General features: G+C 37.2%; 1 protein-coding gene across 10 annotated transcripts in view; it reads left to right on the forward strand.

Moving 5' to 3' along the window:
• The window catches only part of DLG2 (discs large MAGUK scaffold protein 2), a 1,224,822-nt gene that overhangs the window by 1,183,323 nt on the left and 16,534 nt on the right, over positions 1-24,965 (forward strand). For 7 of the 10 annotated variants that reach the window (XM_047070845.1, XM_047070851.1, XM_047070844.1 and 4 more), the window contains one exon: positions 16,851-16,896. In XM_047070845.1, the coding sequence (XP_046926801.1) occupies positions 16,851-16,896 (46 nt within the window). Of the gene's footprint in view, positions 1-15,911; positions 16,012-16,850; positions 16,897-20,059; positions 20,102-24,965 lie in introns of all 10 variants that reach the window. The other 3 variants (XM_047070843.1, XM_047070846.1, XM_047070847.1) reach the window with 2 other exon arrangements.

A 24,965-nucleotide genomic window follows, 5' to 3' on the forward strand; every position in this document is an offset into this window, starting at 1 on the left:
TTTAATTAAATAATGTGAGAATAAAGGTGATGTATTTAGAGAAAAGTTACATAAATTAGAAGGTATAGCCCACACAGTTTTTGCTGGGGCTTATAAATAGAGAACTGAATGATGGATTATTGCCTTGAAAGGAAGGTTCTCTATATCTGAGTGTTATTTCCCTCTCACTTCAATAAAAAGATTTTGTGTTTCCCCTACGTACCAGATACTGCTCTGGCCACTGAGTGGGGACATGAATGAATAAGGCCCTACCTTAGTCATCCCAGAGCTTACCTTCCAGTGTACACACACATGTACATGCTGTTAGAAACCAATGCCAATTTATGCATTATACTAAAATAACCACTGAATGGAACTGAAAACCAACCCAGGGCGGAATCAATAAAACTGTTGCTAAAATAAACTTTTTTTAAAACTGAAACAAAATTTTTTTTTAATGTTTACTTATTTTGGAGATAGAGAGAAAGCATGTGCAATGGGGGAGGGGCAAAGAGAGAGGGGGACAGAGGATCCAAAATAGGCTCTGCGCTGACAGCAGAGAGCTCAACGTGAGGCTTGAACTCACAAACTGCAAGATTATGACCAAGTCAGACGCTTAACTGACTGAGCCACACAGGTGCCCCAAGATGAAACCAATTTTAGACTGATTTCCAGGTTAAAGTCAGAAAGGTGGTTGTGACAGATCCACTCCTCTGGGATTAAGAAATTCTTCATGAATATTAGTAATAACTCCTTACATTTGTAGCACACTTTGGTGCATTACCCATTTCATTGATGACGAGGCAGGGGCAGGGGAAATGAGTGACCTGTCCACAGTTACATAGCCAAGTGTTGTCCTTTAGAGGTACATAAATACCATTTCATTTTTTCAATGAAGGTTTACAAGGTGTCTTTCACGTCCAGCATTGTGCTAGGGCTAGGGAGAAACAAATATGCATGAGGCTTTGCCCTTGCCCTTGGCAAACATTGAATGGTCTGGGAAAGATTTGGATTTCCTAGGAAGATGGCACTCATGATATGTAATCTGTTCCTCTCAAGCAGTCAAGAGACCTAATACTGTACCTGAAGCTATGCAAGTAGCCGAGTCATCTCAGGCAGGCCAACTACTCCTCTGTAAAATAGGATGGGTAAGAGGTGCATTGAACTTACTTAAGATGTAAGATAAACTAACCTAAAGAGACATAGTATAGAGGATATTAAGTCAAATCAAAATTATACGTCTCAAGAAAAAAATCCTTATCTCTCTATCAATCATCTATCATAATGTAATAGGCACCAGGAATCTACCAGCTCACATGAAGACATGAGACAATGAAAAGCATATGATGACTAAGGATTAAGATGTATGACATTCTGTGCACTTGAGGTCCATTGAGGGGGAAAAGGGAAAAATAAGTCTTTCCATGTAGCAAAGGCAATTTGTATCCATAGATGACAATGGACAAGCTATGAGGAAACATCTTTTGTTAGTTGTGATAATACAGAATGCAGTTTCCAGAGTTCTGTGACATGTGGGTGAAGCGAGAGCTCTCCCAGCTGCTGTCTCAAATGTATTATAGGTATGGGTCAGTGTACCTTTGAGCCTACCTTCCTTGAAAAGAAGCAAAAAACTTGAAGATATGCTGTTTGCCTTTCATGTTTTAACAGCGTTATGAATATTTGTTACCACTTGTTGAAACTGATATTTGGGCATTCTTGCTGTGAATGGTGGTTTTTCCTGAAAGGCCTCAAGAAGCCACTGTTTCTCCCCATAATTGGCTTGTACTCACCTGACATGAAGAATTAACACCTTATCGAATTTGGGGCAAGTGTTCCACGAGAATGATCCAGCTGTCACTTATCATTCTTGGAGAAAGTGTTCTGGGAGCGCCCCCCAAGCCTAAACCCGCAGGCCCCTGTAGAGGTGGGAGCCCTGGAAACAACAGCCCAAATTAGTCAGAAAATAAATACACCAATTTATGATTGCTACTAAGGGATACTGTAGTTTTGTTAAAGGTAAGGAGCTCTTCTTTCCCCCAACTTATCCCCAAGAGCTGATTGAACTTCTCTGTTTACCCCCTTCTTAGTAAAGGACAAAGTGCACATTTAGCACATAAAGGATTTAATTGGATCACTATTTCTAAAATGTGAAAACAATATAACTATCATTTACTGAAGGTTATTTATAAGCCAGGCATTTTGGTAAATAAATTGTAAGGACTTTTTTCATTCATTCCTCACAACAACCCTATTAGATGAGGACTACATAAGGACCTCTTTTTTTTTTTAAGTTTATTTATTTTGAGAGAGAGAGAGGTGAGGGAGGGGCAGAGGGAGAGAAAGAGAGAATCCCATACTCAGCACAGAACCTGACACGGGGCTTGAACTCACAAACTGTAAGATCATGATCTGAGCCAAACTCAAAAATCGGATGCTTAAACCACTGAGCCACCCAGGTGCCCCTAAAAGGGCCTCTTTTAAAGAAAATAATCCTTCTGGTCTCCCCTAGTGTTGACTAAGTCTTTTTATGATAATTTTTCCTAAATATATATAAACAAAATTAAGTAAAAACACCATATGCTTATAGCTCTTATCATCTATAATTAAAATAAATTTAAAAATTAGATTATATATATTTAAGAGCACCTGGGTGGCTCAGTTGGTTAAGTGCCCAACTTTGATTCAGGTCATGATCTCGCAATTTGTGAGTTTGAACCCTGCGTCAGGCTCTGTGCTGACAGCTCAGAGCCTGGAGCCTGATTTGGATTCTGTGTCTCCCTCTCTCTCTGCCCCTACCCTGCTTGCTCTCTCTCTCTCCTCCTCTCTCTCTGTCTTTCTCAAAAATAAATAAACATTAAGAAAAAATTTAAATTATATATATTTAGTACTTATATATCACAACAACAAAATTCAGAATCATAATGTTGATGTCGTTGGTGATGCTTCAGTAACACTAAATCTTCACCTGCTGTGTAAACCTGGTAGTGGCTGCTGTATGGACATTTCTTTTGAGTCGTCTGGGCTGGGTGTGAGGTCAAGACTCGGTTCTCACACCACTGTCTCTCTAAGGGATACCCACTGCAAAACCAATGAGGGCTCAGGCTGGCCCTCACTCCTCACCTTTTACCTACCCCTAGCTCAGACCCCCCAGGAGTTGCTGACTGAATGATTATGGAGCTGGGTTACCACAGGACAGATGCCCTCTGTGGCTGAATTCAGTCTCGACAGTTTTCCTTGCCTGCCTCCCTAGGCAATGCTCAGCTGTACTCCCTTGGCATTGTGTGCAGATATGTGCCTAGAGCAACACCTCTCTCTATCCCCCATACAAACTGAATTATGCTATTTTTAATGTACTATGCACTGAGAAACCCAAGGAATAAGCTTTCTTTATTTCTTTTTCATTTAATAGTAGGATCTCCCCTGTGATGAAAATGCATAAGACTTTGATGGGGAGATTCTGCAACTTCTCTGTCAGCTGCAAAATTCTCCTTCTTTAACGTTTATAATCCTAATACTTGAAGTTGCTGATAAAGTGATAAAAGAATCATTCTGAACTCTATATGTGATTTCTGTAGAATGATTTATACTGATCAATTATTGCTTGCTTACTTCTTGAACACAAGCAAACATTCAGTAGCACTGGGTGTAACTGAGGGGTTCACAGTACAGGCCAGACCTGCCTCTTGAGCATCTTTCCCACCATTTGTCTGATCCCCACTCTCCCCTAAATCCTACACTCCATCCAGAAAGCTTCATAGGATTAGGGAAGAGTGGAGGGGAAACCAGGTGGCTTTTGCGCCCCCTGTTGGGCAGGACTTTCCTCTGCCTGAACCGAGCTTTGCTACCTAGCTCCACCTGCAGTCTCCTATTCATTCTTTAAATCCCACTAAAAGCGGTGCCCCTGGGCCTTCTCCAGCTTCCCCAGTGATCCTAGCTCCCTCCTCAGTGCCCTCTTATATACACCTCCATGGTAGCAATTATAACACAACATGGTAATGATTTTCTTAAACTGTGAGCTCTTCATTTTGTGTTCCCAATTATAGCCACATATGGCCATATTCCATATTGTAGCCATATTGCCACAGAAGGGACACACCTGGGGGACAAAACTCATCCCACATACCATTCAGCAAGAGCAAGCCTGATAAAGTGAGCTTTTGCAATTCCCTTTCCCAGACCCTTTTGCCATTGGATGCCTGAATATAGTATTTGGCAAAAACAATAAATGCTTTTGGAACAAAAAATAATTATCATTTATTGAACACTTACCATGGCTAAGCCCATACATACCTGGTTGTATTCAACACTACAATAGCCCATGGTGGAGGTATTGGTATCCCACTCCTTTGGAGTCTTCAAGTAATGGATATTGCTGTCAAATGTAGTATCTCCTACCAGGACTGACACTCTCCAGCCCCTGAAATGAGAATGGGTAATAATTAAGAATGTTGTTTATTACATGCTATTTCCTGGCACTGTGCTATGTGATGCAAATGCATTTTCTCACAAGCAGAACACAACTGCTATGTGAATGGTATGTCCAAACAAGGTGAAAATACTCTTTCCCTTGAGCCAGGACAGTAGCAAGAAGAATGGAGAAGAAGTGACAGAAATGTGTAAGTAAGGAGTGAAGGATGATTGCCAAGTTTATGGAGAAAGCTGAGGAGAAGAATTCTTCCCTAAGCACAATAAACATGCTCTTTGGTTTTAAAGTGACAATCAGTTACAGTGACAGACTCACCTGGTGTTTCCTATAGAAATAACAATGAACCTGCTTGGCTGTCAGTGAACATGAATAGGAAAGGTTTGTGGGGAGGGTGGGGGAAGGGAGAGGGAGAGAGTGTGAAAGTGTAAATAGAAGTGTTGGGGGTTTTTAAGGTGTTTTTATTCCCTTGAGGTGTGTGTGTGTGTGTGTGTGTGTGTGTGTGTGTGTGTTTCATGGCTTTTATCTGTGCACTCTAAAATCTTAGAGAAATTCAGATCCTCGCCAAGTGAAAATCTGCAATTTTATCAGCTACTATGTGAAGTGTAGCAAGCAGTGTTCAATTTTTCTTTCCCCAAAAAAATGTATTACTGAGAAATCCTTGGGCCACACATATCTCTCACATTGGAACTATGATCCCCTCCCCTCACGAGTGCTACCTGTCTTAGAAAACAGTCCACTAGCATATAGCATATGAAGTGCACCTCAAAGGAAATGTGTAGATGGAAGGCTCTGTGTGGGCCGAACAAAAGTGCCCCAGACAGAAACACCTTTCCACTCCTCTAACACGCTACCTAACTGCCAGTGAGAGTTCTAACCCCCAGCCCCCTGTGACTCCATCCTGCTAAAATGGGGTTTCTCCTCACCCAGGTAGGGTAAATCAGCTTACAGCTTCCCTGCTGGCCTCCTGGGATCATATCACCTTCAGCGTAAGTGTGTAGAACCAGCTAGTGAAGACTGACCTAAGGGATTGCCACAAAGGAGAGGAGCCTTGGGGAAGTTGCAGAAGAACTGGCATTCCTGAGAATGAAGAAATAAAACTGAGGAGTGATGTGGTCCCTGCAAATGAACATAATACTTTGTACTACTACAAAACATTCACTGTTATCAAAGCCCCTAGTGGACCCGTCACAGAAATTGCCTGAGCCATTTGAAAAGAATAAAGCAACAGAGATTTGTTTTCAGAAATAAAGTATAAAATTCCACAGAAAATAATTTGCCTGCAGAAGTCCTCAGCAATGCTTACCATGACCGTGACCGTAACCGTATCCTGAAGCAGAGTGGAATGAATTCTTGGAATCTTTGCAGTGATAGGAAAGGCAGTGTTACATAGTAGTGAAAAACTCAACTCTGGAGCTAACTGCTTGGGAATGAAACTTTGCTCATCAATCGTAGCTGTGTAAACCCTGGAGCAAATGGCCAACCTCTCTATACTTCAATTTCCTTATATATAAAGTGTAGACACAATTTGAAGCCACTAAATAGGAGTTCATGATATGTGTAAAGCACTTAGAATGCGAATCCATGTAAATCACTTATAAAAGTACCTGCCATGGGGTGCCTGGGTGACTCAGTCGATTGCACATCCAACTTCGACTCAGGTCATGATCTTTCAGTCCATGAGTTAGAGCCCCTTGTCAGGCTCGGTGCTAACAGCTCAGAGCCTGGACCCTGTTTCGGATTCTGGTGTCTCTCTCTGCCCCTCCCCTGCTTGGCACTCTGCCTCTCTCTCAAAGATAAATAAACATTTAAAAAACATTTTTTTAAAGAAGTACCTGCCATGTAGGTTAGCATTTAACAAATGTTAGTTTTTACAAAATGCTATTATGGGGAGCCTGGCTGGCTTAGTCAGTAGAGCATGCAACTCTTGATCTCAGGATAGCTATAAATTTCCCTCTTAAGTACTGCTTTAGTGGCAACCCATAAATTTTCATATCTTGTCTCTTTATTCTCATTCATTTAAAACTATTTTCTGGGGCATCTCAGTGGCTCAGTCAGTTAAGCGTCTGCTCCTTATTTCAGCTCAGGTCATGATGGTTCATGAGATCAAACCCCGCTTCAGGTTCTGCACTGTCTCCTCAGAGCCTGCATGGGATCTCTCCCTCCTCTCTCTCTGCCCCTCCCCATAACTCTGTCTCTCTATCTCTCTCTATATATATCTCCCTAAATAAATGAAAATTAAAAATATAAAAATAAATATATTTTCTAGTTCCCTTGTAATTTCTTTCTTGACCTATTGGCTAGTTAGAAGAGTACTGTTGTTCTGTTTTCTTTTGTTTTTAATTTTCACATGTTTGGGGATTTCCTAAATTTCTTTTTGTTATTAATTTCTACTGTCTTTCCATTGTTATACATTCATTAAAGCTGATGCTTCCAAAGACTCCCTAACAATATGGGAAGTTGCTTCTGTCCTCATTAAAATAATTGACTCCCATTTAGTGAGCTTTACTAAGTGTCAGGCACTATGATAAGAGCATATCACATTATCGCATTTAAATACTCAGAACTGAGACCCATAGATTAAATAGCATTGCTAAGGTCATACAGCTAAATTTCAAAACACTTTCCCATAAGACTTTACTATATGTTATCGTAGTTAATAAAAACAAATCAATTTAAAATTCTGTAGACCATATCATACAACTAAAGTTAAGCAGAATAATTTCTTCAAAAACAAAGAAACAATAATGTTAAAAGTGATTTGTTTCTCATAATGAGATGACAAGTAACTTTTTCTCTCTATTTCCTTTTAAATTTTTCTAAAGGAGACATACTTAATTTGTTGGTAGAAAAAGTATTTTTAACAAACTAGCCTATTAGTTAGGAAAAGGAATAAAACTTAATTAAGGGGAAAAGTTAGAAAAGAAAAATCAAATGGTAAATTTTATTGAAGGTATTAATACTACTAAAATCCTTTAAAATTTCTATTTATTCAATTATGGACCATAGAGCTAAAAATGTAATACTATGCTAAAATGCAAACATATGAATAGCTGAGCCACCACATTTTTATTACTAGTAATAAACAGCAAATAAAAGTAAATCAAATTATAGAGCATAGAATTATGTGATGAAATTCATGAGAAAAACAAATTCTAAGAGATAATAACTGCAGAGAAATGCAAAAAATTCAAGTATCATTCATTTGACTATGGCCTTATCCTTCCATTATTTCTCCCCCCCCTTTTTCCAGATATTTGTTGTTCCTCCTGCTCCTCCTCCTCCTTCTCCTCCCTCTCCTTTTTTTGCCAGAAGTTTCCCCCATATTAGCAATGGGAGTCATCACTCAAAACTTTGGTTCATACATTCATTTGATGAATATTTATTGGGTACCTACTATGAGCTAGATCCTGGAGATACAGAAACAAAAATGATATGGTATGTGTTCTAAGATCAGAGTGGCATTCACTGTGACCAGTTATTCATGAGAAGGGGAAAGGGGAAAGTGTCCCCATAACTACCACCTGAGTCAAGAGATAGTTGATATATCTCTATATATTTAAGAGAGTAGCCTAGGTTAAAAATATATTTTGGGTAAGTGTCGTGGTTCTGGTTCTAACCATGATAAAGATAGATGGATAAAGACATAGTTCATACTTCCACAACCACTGACTCGAATTCTATCGTCATAGTTTGCCTGTTCTGGAACTTCTTATCAATGAAGTCATACATAAGTACTCTTTTGTGTCTGCCTTCTATCACTCAGCATAATGCTTTTGAGATTCATCGATGTTGTTGCTTTTTATTGGTGAAGTAGTTCAATCTTCTTTATTGTTTTGTAGCAATAACAATATATTGTGTGTATGAGTATACCACAGTTTATGACTTCCCCTGTTGGTGGATATTAGGATTGTTTCTTGTTTGGGGTCAATATAAATATTCTTGTACATGCCTTTTGTGGACATATGTTTTTCTCTTGAGTAAATATCTATGGGTGAATTTCTGAATCATAGGTTAGCTATATGACTAACTTTATAAGAAACTGCCAAACTATTTTCCAAAGTGACTATACCATTTTACATTCCCACCAACAATTTTTAAGAGAGTTCTACTTGCTTCACATCCTTACCAACACTTAATATGGTTAGTCTTTTTAATATTATCCACTCTAGTGGGTATGAGATGGTATCTTGCTTTGGCTTTAATTTGCTTTGCTCTGATGACTAAGGATGTTTTTCATATGTTTTTGACCAGTTGTATACCTTATGTTAAGTATCCTATCAAGTCTTTTGCCCATTTTCTATTGGATGTTTTTTTCTTTTTATTGTTCAGTTATAGGAGTTTTTAAATATTCAGAATAAAAATCCTTTGTCAGGTATATGTATTGTAAATATTTTTCCCCATTTGTGGATTGTCTTTTCACTTTCTTAATGACCTCTTTTGAATAGCAGAAGTTGTTAACTATGATGAAATCTAATTTATCATTTTTTTGTTATCATTTGTGCTTTTATGTTATATCCAAGGGATTTTTGCCTATCTCAAATTAAAAATATGTTCTATATTTTCTTCTAAAAATTTTATAATTTAAGATTTTAGAATTGGGTCTGCAATTCATCTTAGAGAATTTTTGTGTGTGGCATAAGTTATGAATCAAAGTTCATTATTCCATATAAATACATAGGAAGAATATAATTATGAACCTCTTGTACCTATTATTCACCTTCAACAATTAACAAACCATGAACAGTCTTGTTTTATATATTCTCATGTATATTTGTAAAATTACAATCATTTTAGTTATTGTTATGATCCAGAATTTGATCCAGGGCCACACTTCGTTAATGTCCTTTAATGTAGAATGGTTCCTTAGCTCTACATGTTTTTCAAGATACTAGCATTTTAAGAGGATGTCTCTTAATTTTAATTTTTTGGATTATTTCTTCATGGTTAGTTCCCTCTAATGCATTATTGGCAGGAATGCTACATCAGTGATATTGCATACATCTCAGTGCTTTCCATCAGGAGGCACATGGTGTCAGGTTATCTCACTTTTTGGTGATGCTAAGTTTGATCACTTGGTTAAGGTGATATCTGCCAGATAACTCTACTAGAAAGGCACCTTTACTCACCTCTTTCATAATTAAATACCTGTGAGGAGATAAATATCATGTTCCTCAAAAAATTTTCAATTAATAGTCAACCGTGGATGATTCTTGCCTGAATCAATTATTACAGTAGCTGAAAAATGGTGATTTCCTGACTTTACCATTCCTTCTATAGCTGTCATTCTATTCTACTATAACAAAGAACTTTCTCTTCCTTCTCATTTTGGATTAGTTAATTTAGATATTTTTGGTAATTTGCCTGGACTCATGAATTTCTTTTTTAATTCAATGTGTAGTACTCCATTACTGTTCCTATTCATTTTAATATTCAAATTGTCTAGATTTCACTGGTGTGATCCTTTTAAACTGACTTAGGTGTCCTTTTGACATGGCATCATTAGTTTTAGGTTTTTTATTTTATTTTATTTTTTTTTTAACATTTATTCGTTTTTGAGACAGAGACAGAGCATGAATGGGGGAAGGTCAGAGAGACAGGGAGACACAGAATCCGAAACAGGCTCCAGGCTCCGAGCTGTCAGCCCAGAGCCCGACGCGGGGCTCGAACTCACGGACCACGAGATCATGACCTGAGCCGAAGTCGGACGCCCAACTGACTGAGCCACCCAGGCGCCCCAGTTTTAGGTTTTTTAAACTTTATATTGATTTTGTGTTTATGTTTAGTACTTCTTACTTTCTAGTCCAACAAAGTGTTTCAGACTCACCTTATACTTTCCCTGCTGATGGAATAAACCATTTCTTCAAAAAAAAAAAATTAGTTCCTTTTTTGGGGAAACAAAAACTTCCTTATTTAGGAATCAAAATCTGAGGACCAAGTGTGCTTTTTGCTCCTAGAGTATCATTACATCTAGGCTCCTTTTGTGGACAAAGAGAGGAAATAAAGTTTTTTGGAAAATCATAAGTTCATATTGGATGCCTTTAATTACTATTCACCATCATATGATTCTTCCTCTCCTTCCTCCATCCTACAGTTGTAGCTCACTCTTAATTCTATCTTTAGAATATATTATGAGGGTACTCACAATATTATGGTCCTCTCATATTTTCTGAAGCAAATGCAGTGTGTCAAATCATTTCAACTGTAAATATATCAACATGGCATGGCCACAATGCCATTATCACACATAAAATTTACCAATTACTGAATTAACAAATATCCTGTCTTTTTTCAGGTCTCAAATTGATTCATAAATACAATAATTGCTTTTTTGTTGTTTTGTTTTGTTTTGTTTTGTTTTAAAATGTGTTTGTTTAAGCCAGAATGAAATCTATTGTAGTTGATCCATCCTAAGTCTCTTCTGATTTATATGTTTTCCTTCCATTATTTTTCTTTTTCTTTCAATTTCTGTGTTTAAGAAACCAGGCCATTTGTTTTATAGAATTTGTTCCAGATTCTCCTGATAGCGTAATCTATCACGTTTCTCTGTCTCTTTATTTCTATAAACTGGTAGTTGGATGAAAGGTTGAATTATATTCAGATTCACTGGGGAGAGAAGGGTTTTGTTTTGGTTTCTTTTCTTCTGAGAATAGAGGTTTATAAAACTACTCTGTAGTAGTATTTTGTTCTCCCTTCAGGAAGCATATATCATCTGGTTGTCTTTTATTTACATGTGTGATGTTACCAGCTATTGATGCTCAATGCCTAGATCCATTAATTCATTAGGATTGAAAATGGAACCCTTTTTGAATTGGACAATATTATAGACACACATATGTATGCGTACATCCATATAGACACATTTCTGGGAACAGCTGTATCTAAAGCCAACTCTTGGCTTTCCTTTAACAGCCTATTTGTTTCATTCTTACTCATTCTTGAGCCTCTTTTGTTATATACAGTTCTCGTTTCTGTACAAAACCAGGATATATATGTAATACAAAATGATGGCCCAAATTTATAGTAAAAGTTTTCCAAAGGGAATACCGTTATCTTAGAGGAGGAAAGACAAGAATGAATTAAGAGGAAGGAAGCATTTATAAAAGATAAGGAGGCCACAAAAAGTGTGTATCTGGGCTCCGTATAAATTTAAATCTAAATTCTTCCTGGGGAACATTCATATCACAAAGGCAACATTTTAGAGCTAGGAAACATTTGAGATTTGAAAAATTAGAACAGGAAGATGAGAAGAGAAACTGAAACATGCCCCTCGTTTTAAAGTTTTCTGGATGAAAAGAATAAAAAATATGTCAATTCACTCATGTGCCTGTAAGAACATGGGATTCAAGTGGAAGAAGGAGCAATTTGAGTTTTTTGGGTTTTTTTTTCCTTTCTTTCTTTCAGCAATGCCATTACAACTTAGGGTCATGCTGGGCAGTTTCATACCACTTGACCTAACAACTCAGAGATATTTAAGTGACAGTGATAATATGCTGACTCCTTGTATGGCTGCTCTAATGTCTGTCACAACATGAAAGGTATTCATTTAACAGAGGAAGAGCAGAATCAGATAAACAAGGCATGTGTATCAGATTGATTGCAAGGGTTGGGGGAGTGTGTTTTCCTCTCATTCAATTCAAGATAAGAAATATTCACTCCAAATAAAATTTCAAACATGCTGTGTTTGTTTCCTCCCATTCCATGATGTAGGGGTTGGGGAGAGGTTCCTTTTTTCTAAAGGCTTTATTGAGATATAATTCACATAGTATACAATTCACCCACTTAAAGTGTACAATTCAATGTTTTTTAGTAGATTCATAGGGTTATGCAACTATCACCACAATCTAATTTTAGAACATTGCATCTCCCCTAAAACTAACACCATATTCATCAGCTTTCACTACCCACTCTCTGTATACCCCATCCCCAACCCTAACCAACCACTAATCTACTTTGTCTCTATAGATTTGCCTGTTATGGACAATCAACTTTTAAATTGCCATTTATAGCTTGTCCCACTGAAATTCTTTTTTTATTTCATTTTTTTACATTATCATAAGAACAAGAACAATAGCGTAGAGTCCTCCAAAACATGAATGGGTATCCAAAAAAAAAAAAAAAAACTGTAACAGAATAACCCACGAAACTATTGTTGGATCCAATAGCACCTGATGGCTTAAATAAATAACTGCCAAGCAGTGAACCTGTAGGAATGATGACAAATTATAGTATTATGAGAGTCAAATGGTAATAATTTTAAATATCAATTTGAAACAGGCTTGAGTTACAGAAGGTTTTCTGGCTCATAAGAACAGCAATTTTGGAAATCAGTAATATTTGCAAATTCAAATCCTGACTTTACCTCTCATTGACTATGCGACTCTGGACAAGTAACAGAAGAGTTGCAAACTTCATTTTCCTCCTCTGCAACATGAGAATAATGATGATACCAACCTCATGAAGTTAGTGTGGAGATTAGCACATGCAGAGCTTTTAGAACAACCCTGGAGCATAATAAGTGCTCCATAAATTGTAGTTGTTGTTGTATCACTTTTGTTCATAAGAACTCAATACTTCACAGGTCAAATTCTAAAATGGAATTCTTAGATATGCCAACTTGCCACTTTACACATGTGATTGGTATTTTCAAAGTCTCTGTTCAAAGAAGTTTCCTGCCATGAAAGCATTAGATCGAGATTTAAGATACTGCAATGTAGAGAAAAAAATAGCATTGACCAACTATGATATACAGAGATGCAAACCATCCTTCAGCTGCTTTAGAGCCATGTGTTCTATAAATAGTAAAAGTGCTAATTTATTATTCTCACTTAACAATCATGTAACAGAATTTCCTTTTTTAAGTTAAAAAAAATCAACAGAAACAAAAGTTTATATAATGGTATTATACATGTCTAATAAAAAATAAAGACTAGTGTTAGAGCATTATAAACCACATATATAACCTCTTGGATTTGAAATGTTTAACTAAGACCCTAAATGTGTGACTTTTAAGTCTTTGAGTGTGAATGGAAATTGTGATTTGGTTTTGTATCCGTAAATGTAAGTCGGTTTAACCACCGATGACTCTATTACCTTCTCTTTAATTCTAACACAAAATGACTGTGGGTAATAAGACTAATGCATTAGATAATTTAATTTTGAGGAATTGTTATGTTTTTTCTGTTCTTTTAAGATGTGGTGCTAAATATTATTATATCCCAATCAGGTGACTCATGATATACAACATTTTCATACTTGGGAAATGTTAACACATTACAGTCCTTGCTTTGAAAAGAGAAAAGAATTAATCACAGACAACACATTTTCATTTCCTTTGACCCCATGAGACAAGCTAAATGATGTGGTTTGCATGTGGCCCCATTTTGGCCCTCAAACGCCTCCACACTGTCCATCTGTGTCTACATTTTAGCCCCAGGCTTTACTTCTTTGGGCATTGTTTCATATTTGCATGAAAGTCTGTAAAATATTTTTTTTTTGCATGACAAGCCATCCATGATGTTGAAGTTAAATGTCTAACATATCTTGCAATATCACATGTCATTAATTCTTACATAATTTTTTTCTTTTATTTTCAGTTACTGAAGTTTAAATATGCTTGAAATGTAAAAGTGGCATGAAACTGGAGTGATGCAAGAATGTTTAATGTTCCTTTAAGGACTTGCCATTTTTTAGCTGGGAAAATCTGGGGGGAGTTCCCAGCCTTGTCTTCGGACACAAATCCTTTGGACACAAATTATGGCAAAACTATATGGAACCTAAGTGCTGTCAGCAGAGTAATAAATTCTGAAGCAATACTTCTTTCTATCCTGAGAATGTATTTCTAATACTTGACATAATAAGTATAAAATATGTTCCCTAATTTCAAAAATTCTTAAGTATTTGATTTATTGTTTTTTCTTAAAGCTTTCTTAATGGAACATAAAATTAAGCTCCACTGATTTTGGTGAAGTTCCCAGCACCCAAAAAAGTAACAAGTTCCTGAATGACAGCACCAAAATTTTAGCACTTTAATGTTTCCTAAGTAAACATGACTACCAAAATGGATATTTGAGAGTGCATTAGTATACAAAGAAGATGAGTTATTTACACTATTTAGTCAAGCTTCAGATCAATAGGGCATGCAACTAATTCCCACCAATGGGCCAAAATACATACATCCAAACACGTACTTTTTCTTCCAAGTAGTCACCCTGTTGTCCCTACATTTATTACTACCAGCTGCCATTGCTAAAACTATTTTAGAATACCCCTTGCCAGATTACCTTTGTAGTCTTCGGCGCATTCCTTTTAATACCTACATGGTAACAAGTCTCGCTCTTTGGAGAGTGACTCACAAAGCCAGTCAAATAAGGATGATAATCAAGCTGGTGAAATGATATGTGAACGTGAAATTACAAAGACCTGCATCACCTACAGCTTGTAAAAATGATGGTGAACACATGTCCCAAAGAAGAACCCCACAAAGCTTCTACATAACAGCAAGAGTGGGAATAAATGAAATTTTCTTAAAGAGTTTTCTAGGCAAGCAAATGAATAACTTCAAATTTATTTTATTATGTATATCTGTATTACTTTTAATTCAGCCTCATTTTACATTTTTAAGAAGGGTCCTTCTTAAAGTATTTTTTATCATGTCAGAATGTAGATGAATGACCATGATTTCTCCCTCGCCTGAGTGAATATCAAGTTACTATTTTCCAATATCGGATTTTAGTTGACAGTGTCCTAGCTGTCACCAACTAGCTCTGTGATATCAGCAAGGGACTCAGCTTTGCTGTTGCCTCTAGCCCCCTGTCTACAAAATGAGGGCGTGGGGCTCATATGTCTTTAAAATCTCTTTTGAAAGAATAATTATCATATATCTATGTGTAACACTATATTTGTCATATATCATAAATCCACACACTTGTCTGTGTGTTTTCAATTAAGTCCAAGCTGAAGTAACTCAAATGCAACTTATTAGAAATGATGTCCAGGCACTGATGTGTCTAGTATCTCTAAGAAAGTCTTTTCTCCCTGATAGTAATGATGACGATAAAGATCTCATTTGTATAGCACTTTTGTTTCTCCCGCATTACTTAAGTCTCACATCCTAAGAGCTGCTATCATTATCCTCATTATACAGATGAAGAAGATTTTGAGGTCTAGAGAGATTCAGTTACCCATCTAAGGTGATGGGCTAGCCCATTGCAGAGCCAGGACAGAGGCTCCTGGTCTTCTGCTTCCAATTTAAGGCTCTTTTCCTCCATCATCATTTACCTGCAACCAGTCTTTTCATTAGGAGGCAGTTTTTCCAAAGTGTCATCATTCAGAATTTACACTCCTTGAAAATAAAATCTACTGTTAAGGACCCTCTGACACCTCTTTAGACTATCCCCTTGCGTCACTACAGCTCTCTCTGCTTTTACAAACTAGTTGTTTTGTCAGCATGAGTGTGACAACAATTAGACGTCCCCTGTTTTTGCCCCATGCCTTTTCTCCTTCACAGTCATTCAATGACAAGCGTAAAAAGAGCTTCATCTTTTCACGAAAATTCCCATTCTACAAGAACAAGGAGCAGAGTGAGCAGGAAACCAGTGATCCTGAACGTAAGTAGATTCTCGAAGAGAATGTCACATGCAACACAAGAGAAAAATATTCTTCACGGGCAACACGCATGATGTAGGCTTCCCCCACGCCACACGCCTAGGCAAACAAACACGGCAGGCAGGCAGGTCAGGGCTTACTACTGTGACCAGTGTTTGGCTGCAGTCTGGATCCTTCCCTTGATGTGGCTCTTCTTTGCAGAATGCATGGGAGAGGGACTTCAGGAAGCTCGGACTTTGCTTCCAACCAGAATTTTTCTGTGACCAGGGCTGGGTTTGTCTCTTCTATCATACAGCTCTTGAGGGCTTGAGACGAATTCTTTTCTGAACAGAAATACCAGATTCCATTGCCACATGTATGTTTTGGAATTCTAGCTCATTGGGAGTGATTAAATTCTCTCTACTGATTGCTAGCACCATGTTTACACTCTTCCTCCCAGCCAGTGTTAAACACTTACTGAGCAGCGGGCTTGTCCTGGTGGATACTAAATCTAAGAATTTGTTTTGAAACTTGGAGTGGACCATTGCTCTAAGTGGCACATTTCTGTGGCAACATGAACAGTGGGCAAAAATGGCTTTTGGCGAATCTTCCTCTTTTTTATAACAGTCTTCTGATTTTTTTTTTTTAACTAACAATCTTTTGAGTTGCTTTACAAATCTTTGAGTCTCAGCCCGGGGAGTTTGGGGTGAAAGTCGTTTCAAAAGAAGAGAGAGTGGGATCCAGATTGCTTAGGCAACATGGTCTGTCATGGTAGTATCCATTTCAACTCCACTGACTTCTTCCTTCCTCTTCCGTGGCTGTTCTTCCTCTCTCATTGCTCTCTCTGGGGACTTCCATGCAGGACATCCCCGGATTAGGTGACGACGGTTATGGAACAAAGACTCTGAGTAAGTTCCCAGGAATGGTCACTGTAACTTTTCTTTTCTTTTCCTTTCCTTTTGAGTTTGGCTTTTGTTCCTTTTCTTGAGGGCCTTTCACTCCTAGCATGCACAAGATACGAGTTTTATGTTACCTAGCTGTGAATGCTCCTCCAGAGTAATTTCAACCGTTTTGTTCTGCATGTCAGCATTGAAAAGCAAAGTGTGTCAGGCACTGTAACTTCTGTTGCAGTTCACACCTTCCCTTTCTGACCGTGTGATGTGGCCAACATGGTCCTGATGCCAACATGGCATCCCTTGCTCTACCGCCTAACACCTCCCAGAGAGCAAGAAGCCATGTTGAAAGAAAGGGCGAGCTAAATGTCTAGAACAAGAAAGCAGAAATGTACTTTATGTCCTTTCTTCTGCCTTTTTACCCAGAAATATTTAATGACCTTGCCAACTTCCATAATTGGGGTGTACTTTGCTATTAGTAAAAGAGCTATTTTATTGTCAAAAGGAACATGCATTCTCAAAAAATAAACATTAAGCTATTTGATCTTCCATGGGTAATTCTTTGTTATTAACTACGGTTGATTTTTTTCCCCGACTTGCAGTGATCCTGCTTGGCACGTTTGTATGATAAAATTTTAGATATGTATTAATATGTTTTTCTATCAGTCATTTATTAGCTGTATTACATCATCAGGTCTTCATTCTGTAGTATAGAGTGCAAAATAAAGTATATTAAACCTTTAAATTTTCTAGTTATTAATGCCTTAGTCTGTGTCTCATTGCACTGAGCAGTAAAAAATAATAATCCTGTGTTAATCTACTATGCTATAATTTTTCTCTCTGTAATACTAACACCATTGTATAGGCACCAATGAAATAAGAACAGTATTGTGTCTTTTGCAGCTGTATCACATGTTCATTTTTTTGGTTGATTTCGTTTTGTTTTAATTTAACAGCTATGGGCAATATTCTTAGAAGCTGTTCGTTTCATTTGTATTAAACAAAATAGCATTGAGCTGGACTTTGTTTTCAAGAGCTGTTTCTATAACCCTGTGTAATGATATGCTTCATCCTTCAGATTGTTAATTTGGACTCTTTTTTTAGATATATATGTAGAAAACAAAATCTGATCAAGAGTAACTACTGATCTTTTTGAAAGATGAAAACTTTATCTGTGAGTCTCTATATGGAGTATGTCATAAAATTTTTCTTGAATTAGTGGCTAAAGTTCAGGTATTGATTTCAACATTACCTGGACAGCATCAAGTACCACCAGTTTCTAGATTTTCAACTGGGGTCGGTGGGGGGAGGGGAAGCATTTTGATATATTGTTAATAAATGAACATCACTAAAAAGTAGCTGTTATTAGAATGTCAAAAATTTGAGTGATGACCTTTTAAATTCAGAATGTGCAAATGTTTGTTTACTTTTTAAAAATTGAATAGATTTCACTAAATTTATTTGCCAGTTAATGCTATTATTAGCCATAATTTGCACTTTAGCTTGAACATATTTTCAATTTCTCTTTACATACAAAGTGGAAAAATTCTGTTATACAATATCTTGATAATAAGAGAGATTGGCTAAGCAAAACACTGAATAGTGTAGCTTCATTCTTAAAGTAAAAAAAAAAAAAAAAAAAGACTAAAAACCCTGTCATCCCCAATTCAAGGTACTTGAGATAATCATGTACATGAAGATACACCATTGTTGGGTGTGTACCTTGACTTTTTTCAATAACAGAAAACAAATTCACATTTCTTTCCCTGGTGCCCCTTTGCACTTGTAAAATGTGTGCCTAAATTAGCAGTGTAGTCCTGGTCATACATGCACCAACACAAAGAGAAATAATTCATGTGATTTTGTGATTTTAACTCATGTTTTGGTTTTCCTTGATTTCATTCTCTAAAACTAATCCTTCTAGGATGTATTAATTAACTTAATTTTGAGAATCCTTTCACAATATATACACATATCCCATTATCACATTGTATACTTTAAGTGTATTACAATTTATTTGTCAATTACACCTCAATAAAGCTACAAAAAAAAATCCATTCAATTTGTGAGAACGTACAAATACGTTTTAAAGCACTTTTTTACTGTTAGAGAATAATGTTATATATTCTTTTCCTTTTTGAAAAAATGTACAACAGTTGCCACTTTTTAAAAGCCTGAGTTTATTGCTGATGAGCATCAGAAGTCAGTCACGTATTCCTCATTTAATTAACCTGATATACAAAGAATTTGATAAGTTAATGAATTTATCTTCTATAACTTAATACAGAGTGCAAATAAAATGATTTGGGGACATAAAGTCTCTAAATATGGCACATATATCCCTGTTACATCAGCTAAACTGTGTTTTCATGAAAAAAAAATTTGGCATATCACTGTACAAGCAAGTTATTTAACATGAACTAAAAGCATATTTCATGCCAGGACCTGTGTTTGGTATCAGACCATTTATCCCCTGCCTGTTTCATTCCTCCAGAACCTGATAGCTATCCAAGCAAGAATCTTAAAAATAAAATCAAGAAGATATTAAGCTGATTCATAAACCATTTTTCAGTGACTCATTTCTTCCTCCAAGATTTTCTCCTCACTCACTGAAGCAGGAAAAGTCTTCAATAGTCCCTTTTCATCCTGAGAATTAGTTTAGGAAGCATCTATGTAGAAATAAATTTCAAGGGATCAACTGGCAATGTGAAACGCAATATTCCAGCAAAATACATAAAGCCTAAAATAGAGAAACAAAAAGCTTGTAAGAAAACAATGTCTACACACCAGAAGCTTCTGAACTTAGAGTCAGGAAACGGTCCAGCTGAGACACATTGACCTTTGTAACATGAAACTGGAAAATCAGTCCCGTATGAATGGGGTTAAAGTATTTATAAAAAGAAAAGTGCTTAGATGGACATTATACATTTTTTGTGATTAAAGGTGCTTTCCTGTTTACTAAAAAGAAGCCCCAGCAATCAAGTAGCAGCTTCCTATAAAATGGAGATAAAGTTTTCATCTTTTGTATCTTACGGAGTTTTCTTAATGCCGTCTCTTCTGCAGCCTTTCCCTTGCCTTCTGCTTACACTTGTAGTAGCCATGCATGAATGTATTCCTTCGCGTTCTGGCTGCTCTCCAATGCTTGGTATTTCTTTAATTTGCTGTGCTGTTCTTGCAGAACATGTTTCTTCTAATGCCAGCGATAGCGAAAGTAGCTACCGTAAGTTATTGCTTTGGTTTGTAGTTCTTTCCTTTGCAATTGCTCCATTGCCTGTGGTGGTCACTTCAGATTTTTGCTGTTGTCGTGTTCCAATTGCTGCCCTTTATCATCCTCATCCAAAGCAAATGGCTTGAAATGAAATCGTCGTTTGATGTGGAAAGATACAAAAGACACTAGGGCCATCTGTGGACTCTTTTGTGATCTGTGCAGGCAGTAGCAGTCTTGCTAGTAAACAATTCCAGCCTCTGTTGGCTGCGGCCTGCTGATGCACTTCTCCCAGAGAAGATGGGAAAGTTCAACCTGGTGGACTTTGACATTCTGCCCCCTAACATAATTAAAACTCCCTGCAGGAGGGATGAAAAGTTTGATTTCCCTTCTCATTTTGCCTTTACTTTCTGTTCCTGGCTCCCCTTTGCGAGAGAAAGCTTGAGAAATTCCAGTGTTCCTTTTAAATTGAGTGTGAACTTTTATATCTCTTCTCTCCTTGATTAATATTTTAAGGTAGATACTGTGATATATCTAACTTTATTTTTTTTGATGGTTGGGAAGTGATGAAAAAGTTTCATCCTCTAATGTTGAAGGAACTCACTTTTTTTTTAAATTAACAAATCTTGGATCAGAAAGCTTAACTTTCTGAAAAGGTAGGTGATAAAAATTATCTCTGGTCTTTTTTGGGTCACCTCAAGCCATTTGCTTAGTGTATAAAAATTTTCACCAAACACCAAGCAATCCCTGTGATGCATTCTTGTGGTTTCTTACCACCTCTTACTGGTTTTTGGTGACCAACGTAGGTACATATTACTACTGGGAACCTCACAACTTCTATAATATTTATTTGCCCTCCTTCATAAAATGGGTTTACTCAAAAGCAATTACTGAGGATATTAGAAAACTACAGGCCCAATACAAATGATCCACAGCTACCAAGAGAGAAATTGGTTGGGTTTTTTTCCCCTTTGAATCGTGTATTAATTAAAATTAAAACACTCTTTATTTTTTTCCTTCCATTACAGCATGGTTATGTTATAAAACCATGCCTTTTTTGTGGTGGAGTACCCACTGATATTCTTGGAATGTGACAGATTCAATGTGGATTTTGAGAAAGACTTCATAGAATCAGATTGGTAACAAATAGAAAAAAGCACAAAAGAAGAAAAGTGCCAGATGGAGGGAGGGACCAGAGGAGGAAGATGAAATGAAAACAGATACCTTTGATCAATCAGATAATATTAGAACTACCTAATTTTCTTCCACAACAGAATGGCAAGTCTTATTGGTGAAAGGTATCAAAGGGTTCTTGTTCTCAACATGAGCCTTAATGTTTTTCCCTTCTTCCCACTCTTAAAATTTTATGATTTTCCCAAATTGGCAAAACACTTGCCTCCCCCTTCCCTTCATTGAATTTTAAAACAAAGAGAAACCAGGCCAAGAAAAAGTGACCAAAAATTGCCTTCCTGACACATGAGGTACCCTCAATTTAGTATAAGGAAAAATATAACTTGTGTGTAGGGTTTCACAGGACCAATGGCCCTAGTTTCTCTGATATTCAGTTCTAAGTGTTGTGCTTCCATCCTGCAGACGCAGGTATAGAAAGGGGAAACATCATACCTTCTCCTTTCAATTCTCTTTACAGAAAGTAGATGTAAGAACTATGTTTTTCTTTGTAAATCCTTCTTAGAGTATTTTAGAGGCCCCTGTTTTCTCTTTCAGGGGTAGGAATATTCTTCCCAGAATAATTAAGTTAGAAAAATTGGCCCAATGCTTTCAGCTGCTTAAGTTTTTGGTGGTGATGCTCTAAGATGATGTCAATAAGTCTTCATTATCAAATAGTAGGTGCACATAAATATTTACTGGGTGAATAAAATAAGCACTTGCAGCAGCTTGAATTATCTATGAGAAGAGAGAAGAATTGGAGCTGGACTCTATGACATTAGGAGAGCAAATGTAGAGTCCAATAATCTATATTGGCCTGGGTCTCATCTGAGGTTACAGTTCAGCCACTCAGATTGCTTTCTTCACAAATGAATAAAAGTAAGAACAGCCTTTGTTGTATCTCAGAGGAAAAATTTCCACCTTTCCCCAGGATGGAAATATGAGGAATTATGGAGGATTATTCATTTATTCAGTCAACATCTACCATGCCATGCTCTCTTCACAGGCACCATGAGAGCCAGTATGAATCTCAACCAACTCTAGAACTCAGCACTCAAACAACAACAAAATACACAAAGTGCAGCAGTTTCTAGGGTAAAAGTCTTGCTGAAGAATAGGAGAGACTTCAGAGATGATTTCAAAGGAAGTGACCTTTGAGCTGAGTTTTGGAAAGATGAGGTGCTTGCCAGCTAGACAAGTTGAGGAAGAAATTTCCAGGTAGGGCAGTGGCAGGAAAGAAGGCATGGAGACTTGCAACATGCCATGGTTGGAACAGACATTGTTTTCAGAAAATTGCCATTTTGAAATCAAAATAACTGCATTTTTGTATTGAATTCCTGGGTTTTGCTGTAATTATGACTAACTTTTATGTTTATGAACAGTAGTATAGACAAATACTCTAAAGACCCTCATTCACTGTTGTCCAGGTATTATTTTTTTACTCTTAGAACCATTCTGTGTCCACTCTGGGACACAGTGGCTTTAAAAGGTCAGTGGTCAAAACAAAGTCCCAGACCAGGATGTCTCAGAGCCCCAGAGGTACCATTCACACTGCATCCGGGACTCATATGTTTTGTGACAACCTTAAGTGAAGCCACATGTATTTCCTGAGATATACACACATGCACACACACTTACACAAACCTCAATTTCTAATAAACAGCTCAGACATTTCCTGCACCATCTCAAGCATTATAAAAAAAGAATTTTTCAAAGCCCAACTGTACTAGCACTAGCTATAATGCAGTTAACTACAGCACACCTTGTGTAATTCTGCAAAATACCCCCTCAAAACTCTCTTAATTAAGGACTAATTCCAGATTTCTCTCTGTCAACAGAGTAGTACAGTGAAGGCTTGTATCTGTGGTGGTTTTTGTATCTTATATATATCTCATAAAGTTCTTTATGTCATCACTGGTAGAGGGGAACTGATGATTATCTTTCTATTCTATTGGTGTTCATCAGTTAAGTAGGATTTTCAAAATGATCTGAATGTAACTGAGTGCTGATATGAGGAGACCCAAAACTTTTCCACTGGAATCCATCAAAAAAAGCCCATATTCTTCTCCTTTCTCCACTCTGCTCAAGGATTGCCCTTATAAATCCTCTAGTTGTTTGGACTTTGTAAAGCAATTTTTCATTATATATTTTCTTACTTGATTTCTGCAATAAAACAGTGAGATATGTCTTATATTAACATTCCATTTTACAGATGAGGAAGCTAAAGCTTCAAGAGGCTGCATAATATAGTGGCATTATAAGACCTGCAAGAGATTTTACTTCTGAATTCCATACATTGTCACTCTGCCATATAGTTTGTAATCCAAGCCTCTTTATGTTTTATACAGTACATTTCAACTATTCCATACCGGCTACTGAATACAAGCAGAAACATTTATGTAGCATTAACTGTGCACTAAGCCTGGCTTTCTGTGTACATTAACTGATTTAATCTTCTGAACTCCTGTGGAGACACTGAACCACCAATTCACTATGTGACCTTGAAGAAATCACCCATCATCTTTGAACCTCAGTTCTCTCTTATATAAATTGAGTAGCCTGAGTTACAACAGAGATGGCAGGCAGATTTTAACCAAGATCCCAATGCTGACCCATGGGTAACAGCCACCAGAAGAATTGTATTGAAAAGTACTGAGGCCAAGTTGAAGCCCAGCAGTAATGGGGGCAAAGATCAATCTGTGATGCTTATCAAGGGCACGAAATGGGGGAGTGACAGCATGTGCTCCATACTTGCCATCTATGAATCACATGAGCTCCAAACCCTTTCTTAGCACTGATGTTCCATACCTCTAAGAACCTCATTTATTTTTAATAATCATCAAATGCAGGTGCTACACACTAAATTTAGAACATTAAGTGTACTGCCCCTGGTCTTCCCTTCCCTCCTCTCTCTTTTCTAGTTTCTAAAAACTCCTAACAAACACCAACTTGCTTTTCTAGATCATGAGGACATCTGAAGGTCTTACTCTGAGTCCCTCTAGTTGTGACTTGCTTCCAGTTTAAACACAAAGGTCTCACGGAGACTAACAGAGGCCTCTGCTGACTCCCTGACAGTTGCAGCTCTCCGCACACAGCACTGTGCTGCTCTCCCACTTTCAGCCATGCACTTGCCAAAACAAGACCAAGTAATAGTTTGTACCTTTTTGTTAGCTGTTATTTCTAAGTGCCAACACCTCCTGAGAAAAAAATAGAAAAACTACTAAGAATGACTATTGTACAGAGACGACACACAGCAGCATTAACAAAAAAAACAGTTGGTGTTTATAGATGGAGCACTGTATGGCCTCCCAGTAACTCTGACCTGGGTTCAGCTCCTAAGTTTGCCACCCATTCTTTGTTCATTGGTAAGGTGTCCCTTTTATCCCCATCCCAACAGAAAATTCTACATCCCTTGGAGTAGCCAAAAAAGGTGTGGTTTTAAATCTTGACTCCACTACTTAATAACTGAGGAAACAAGCCCCATTAACATCTCCAAGCCTCAGCTTCTTCACCTGTAAAATGGGGTTCATTAGAACACCGACCTCAACAGAAATGGCTGTGAAAAATAGAAAACAATGGGTGTGAAAGCCCTTTATGGCCATACAGATGTGAATTGTCTTTCCTTTATTACTGTGACTCTTTTCCCCCCTTCTCTTAGTCTCCTTCACATTCCCTGTAGACCTTTTCGTTCCCACACATGAAAGTAAAAATT

This window comes from Lynx rufus, unplaced genomic scaffold (assembly GCF_022079265.1).
Source record: "Lynx rufus isolate CCGP_SWC_20201006 ecotype Redwood Valley unplaced genomic scaffold, mLynRuf1.p SCAF_9, whole genome shotgun sequence".
NCBI classification, from domain to species: Eukaryota; Metazoa; Chordata; class Mammalia; order Carnivora; family Felidae; genus Lynx; species Lynx rufus.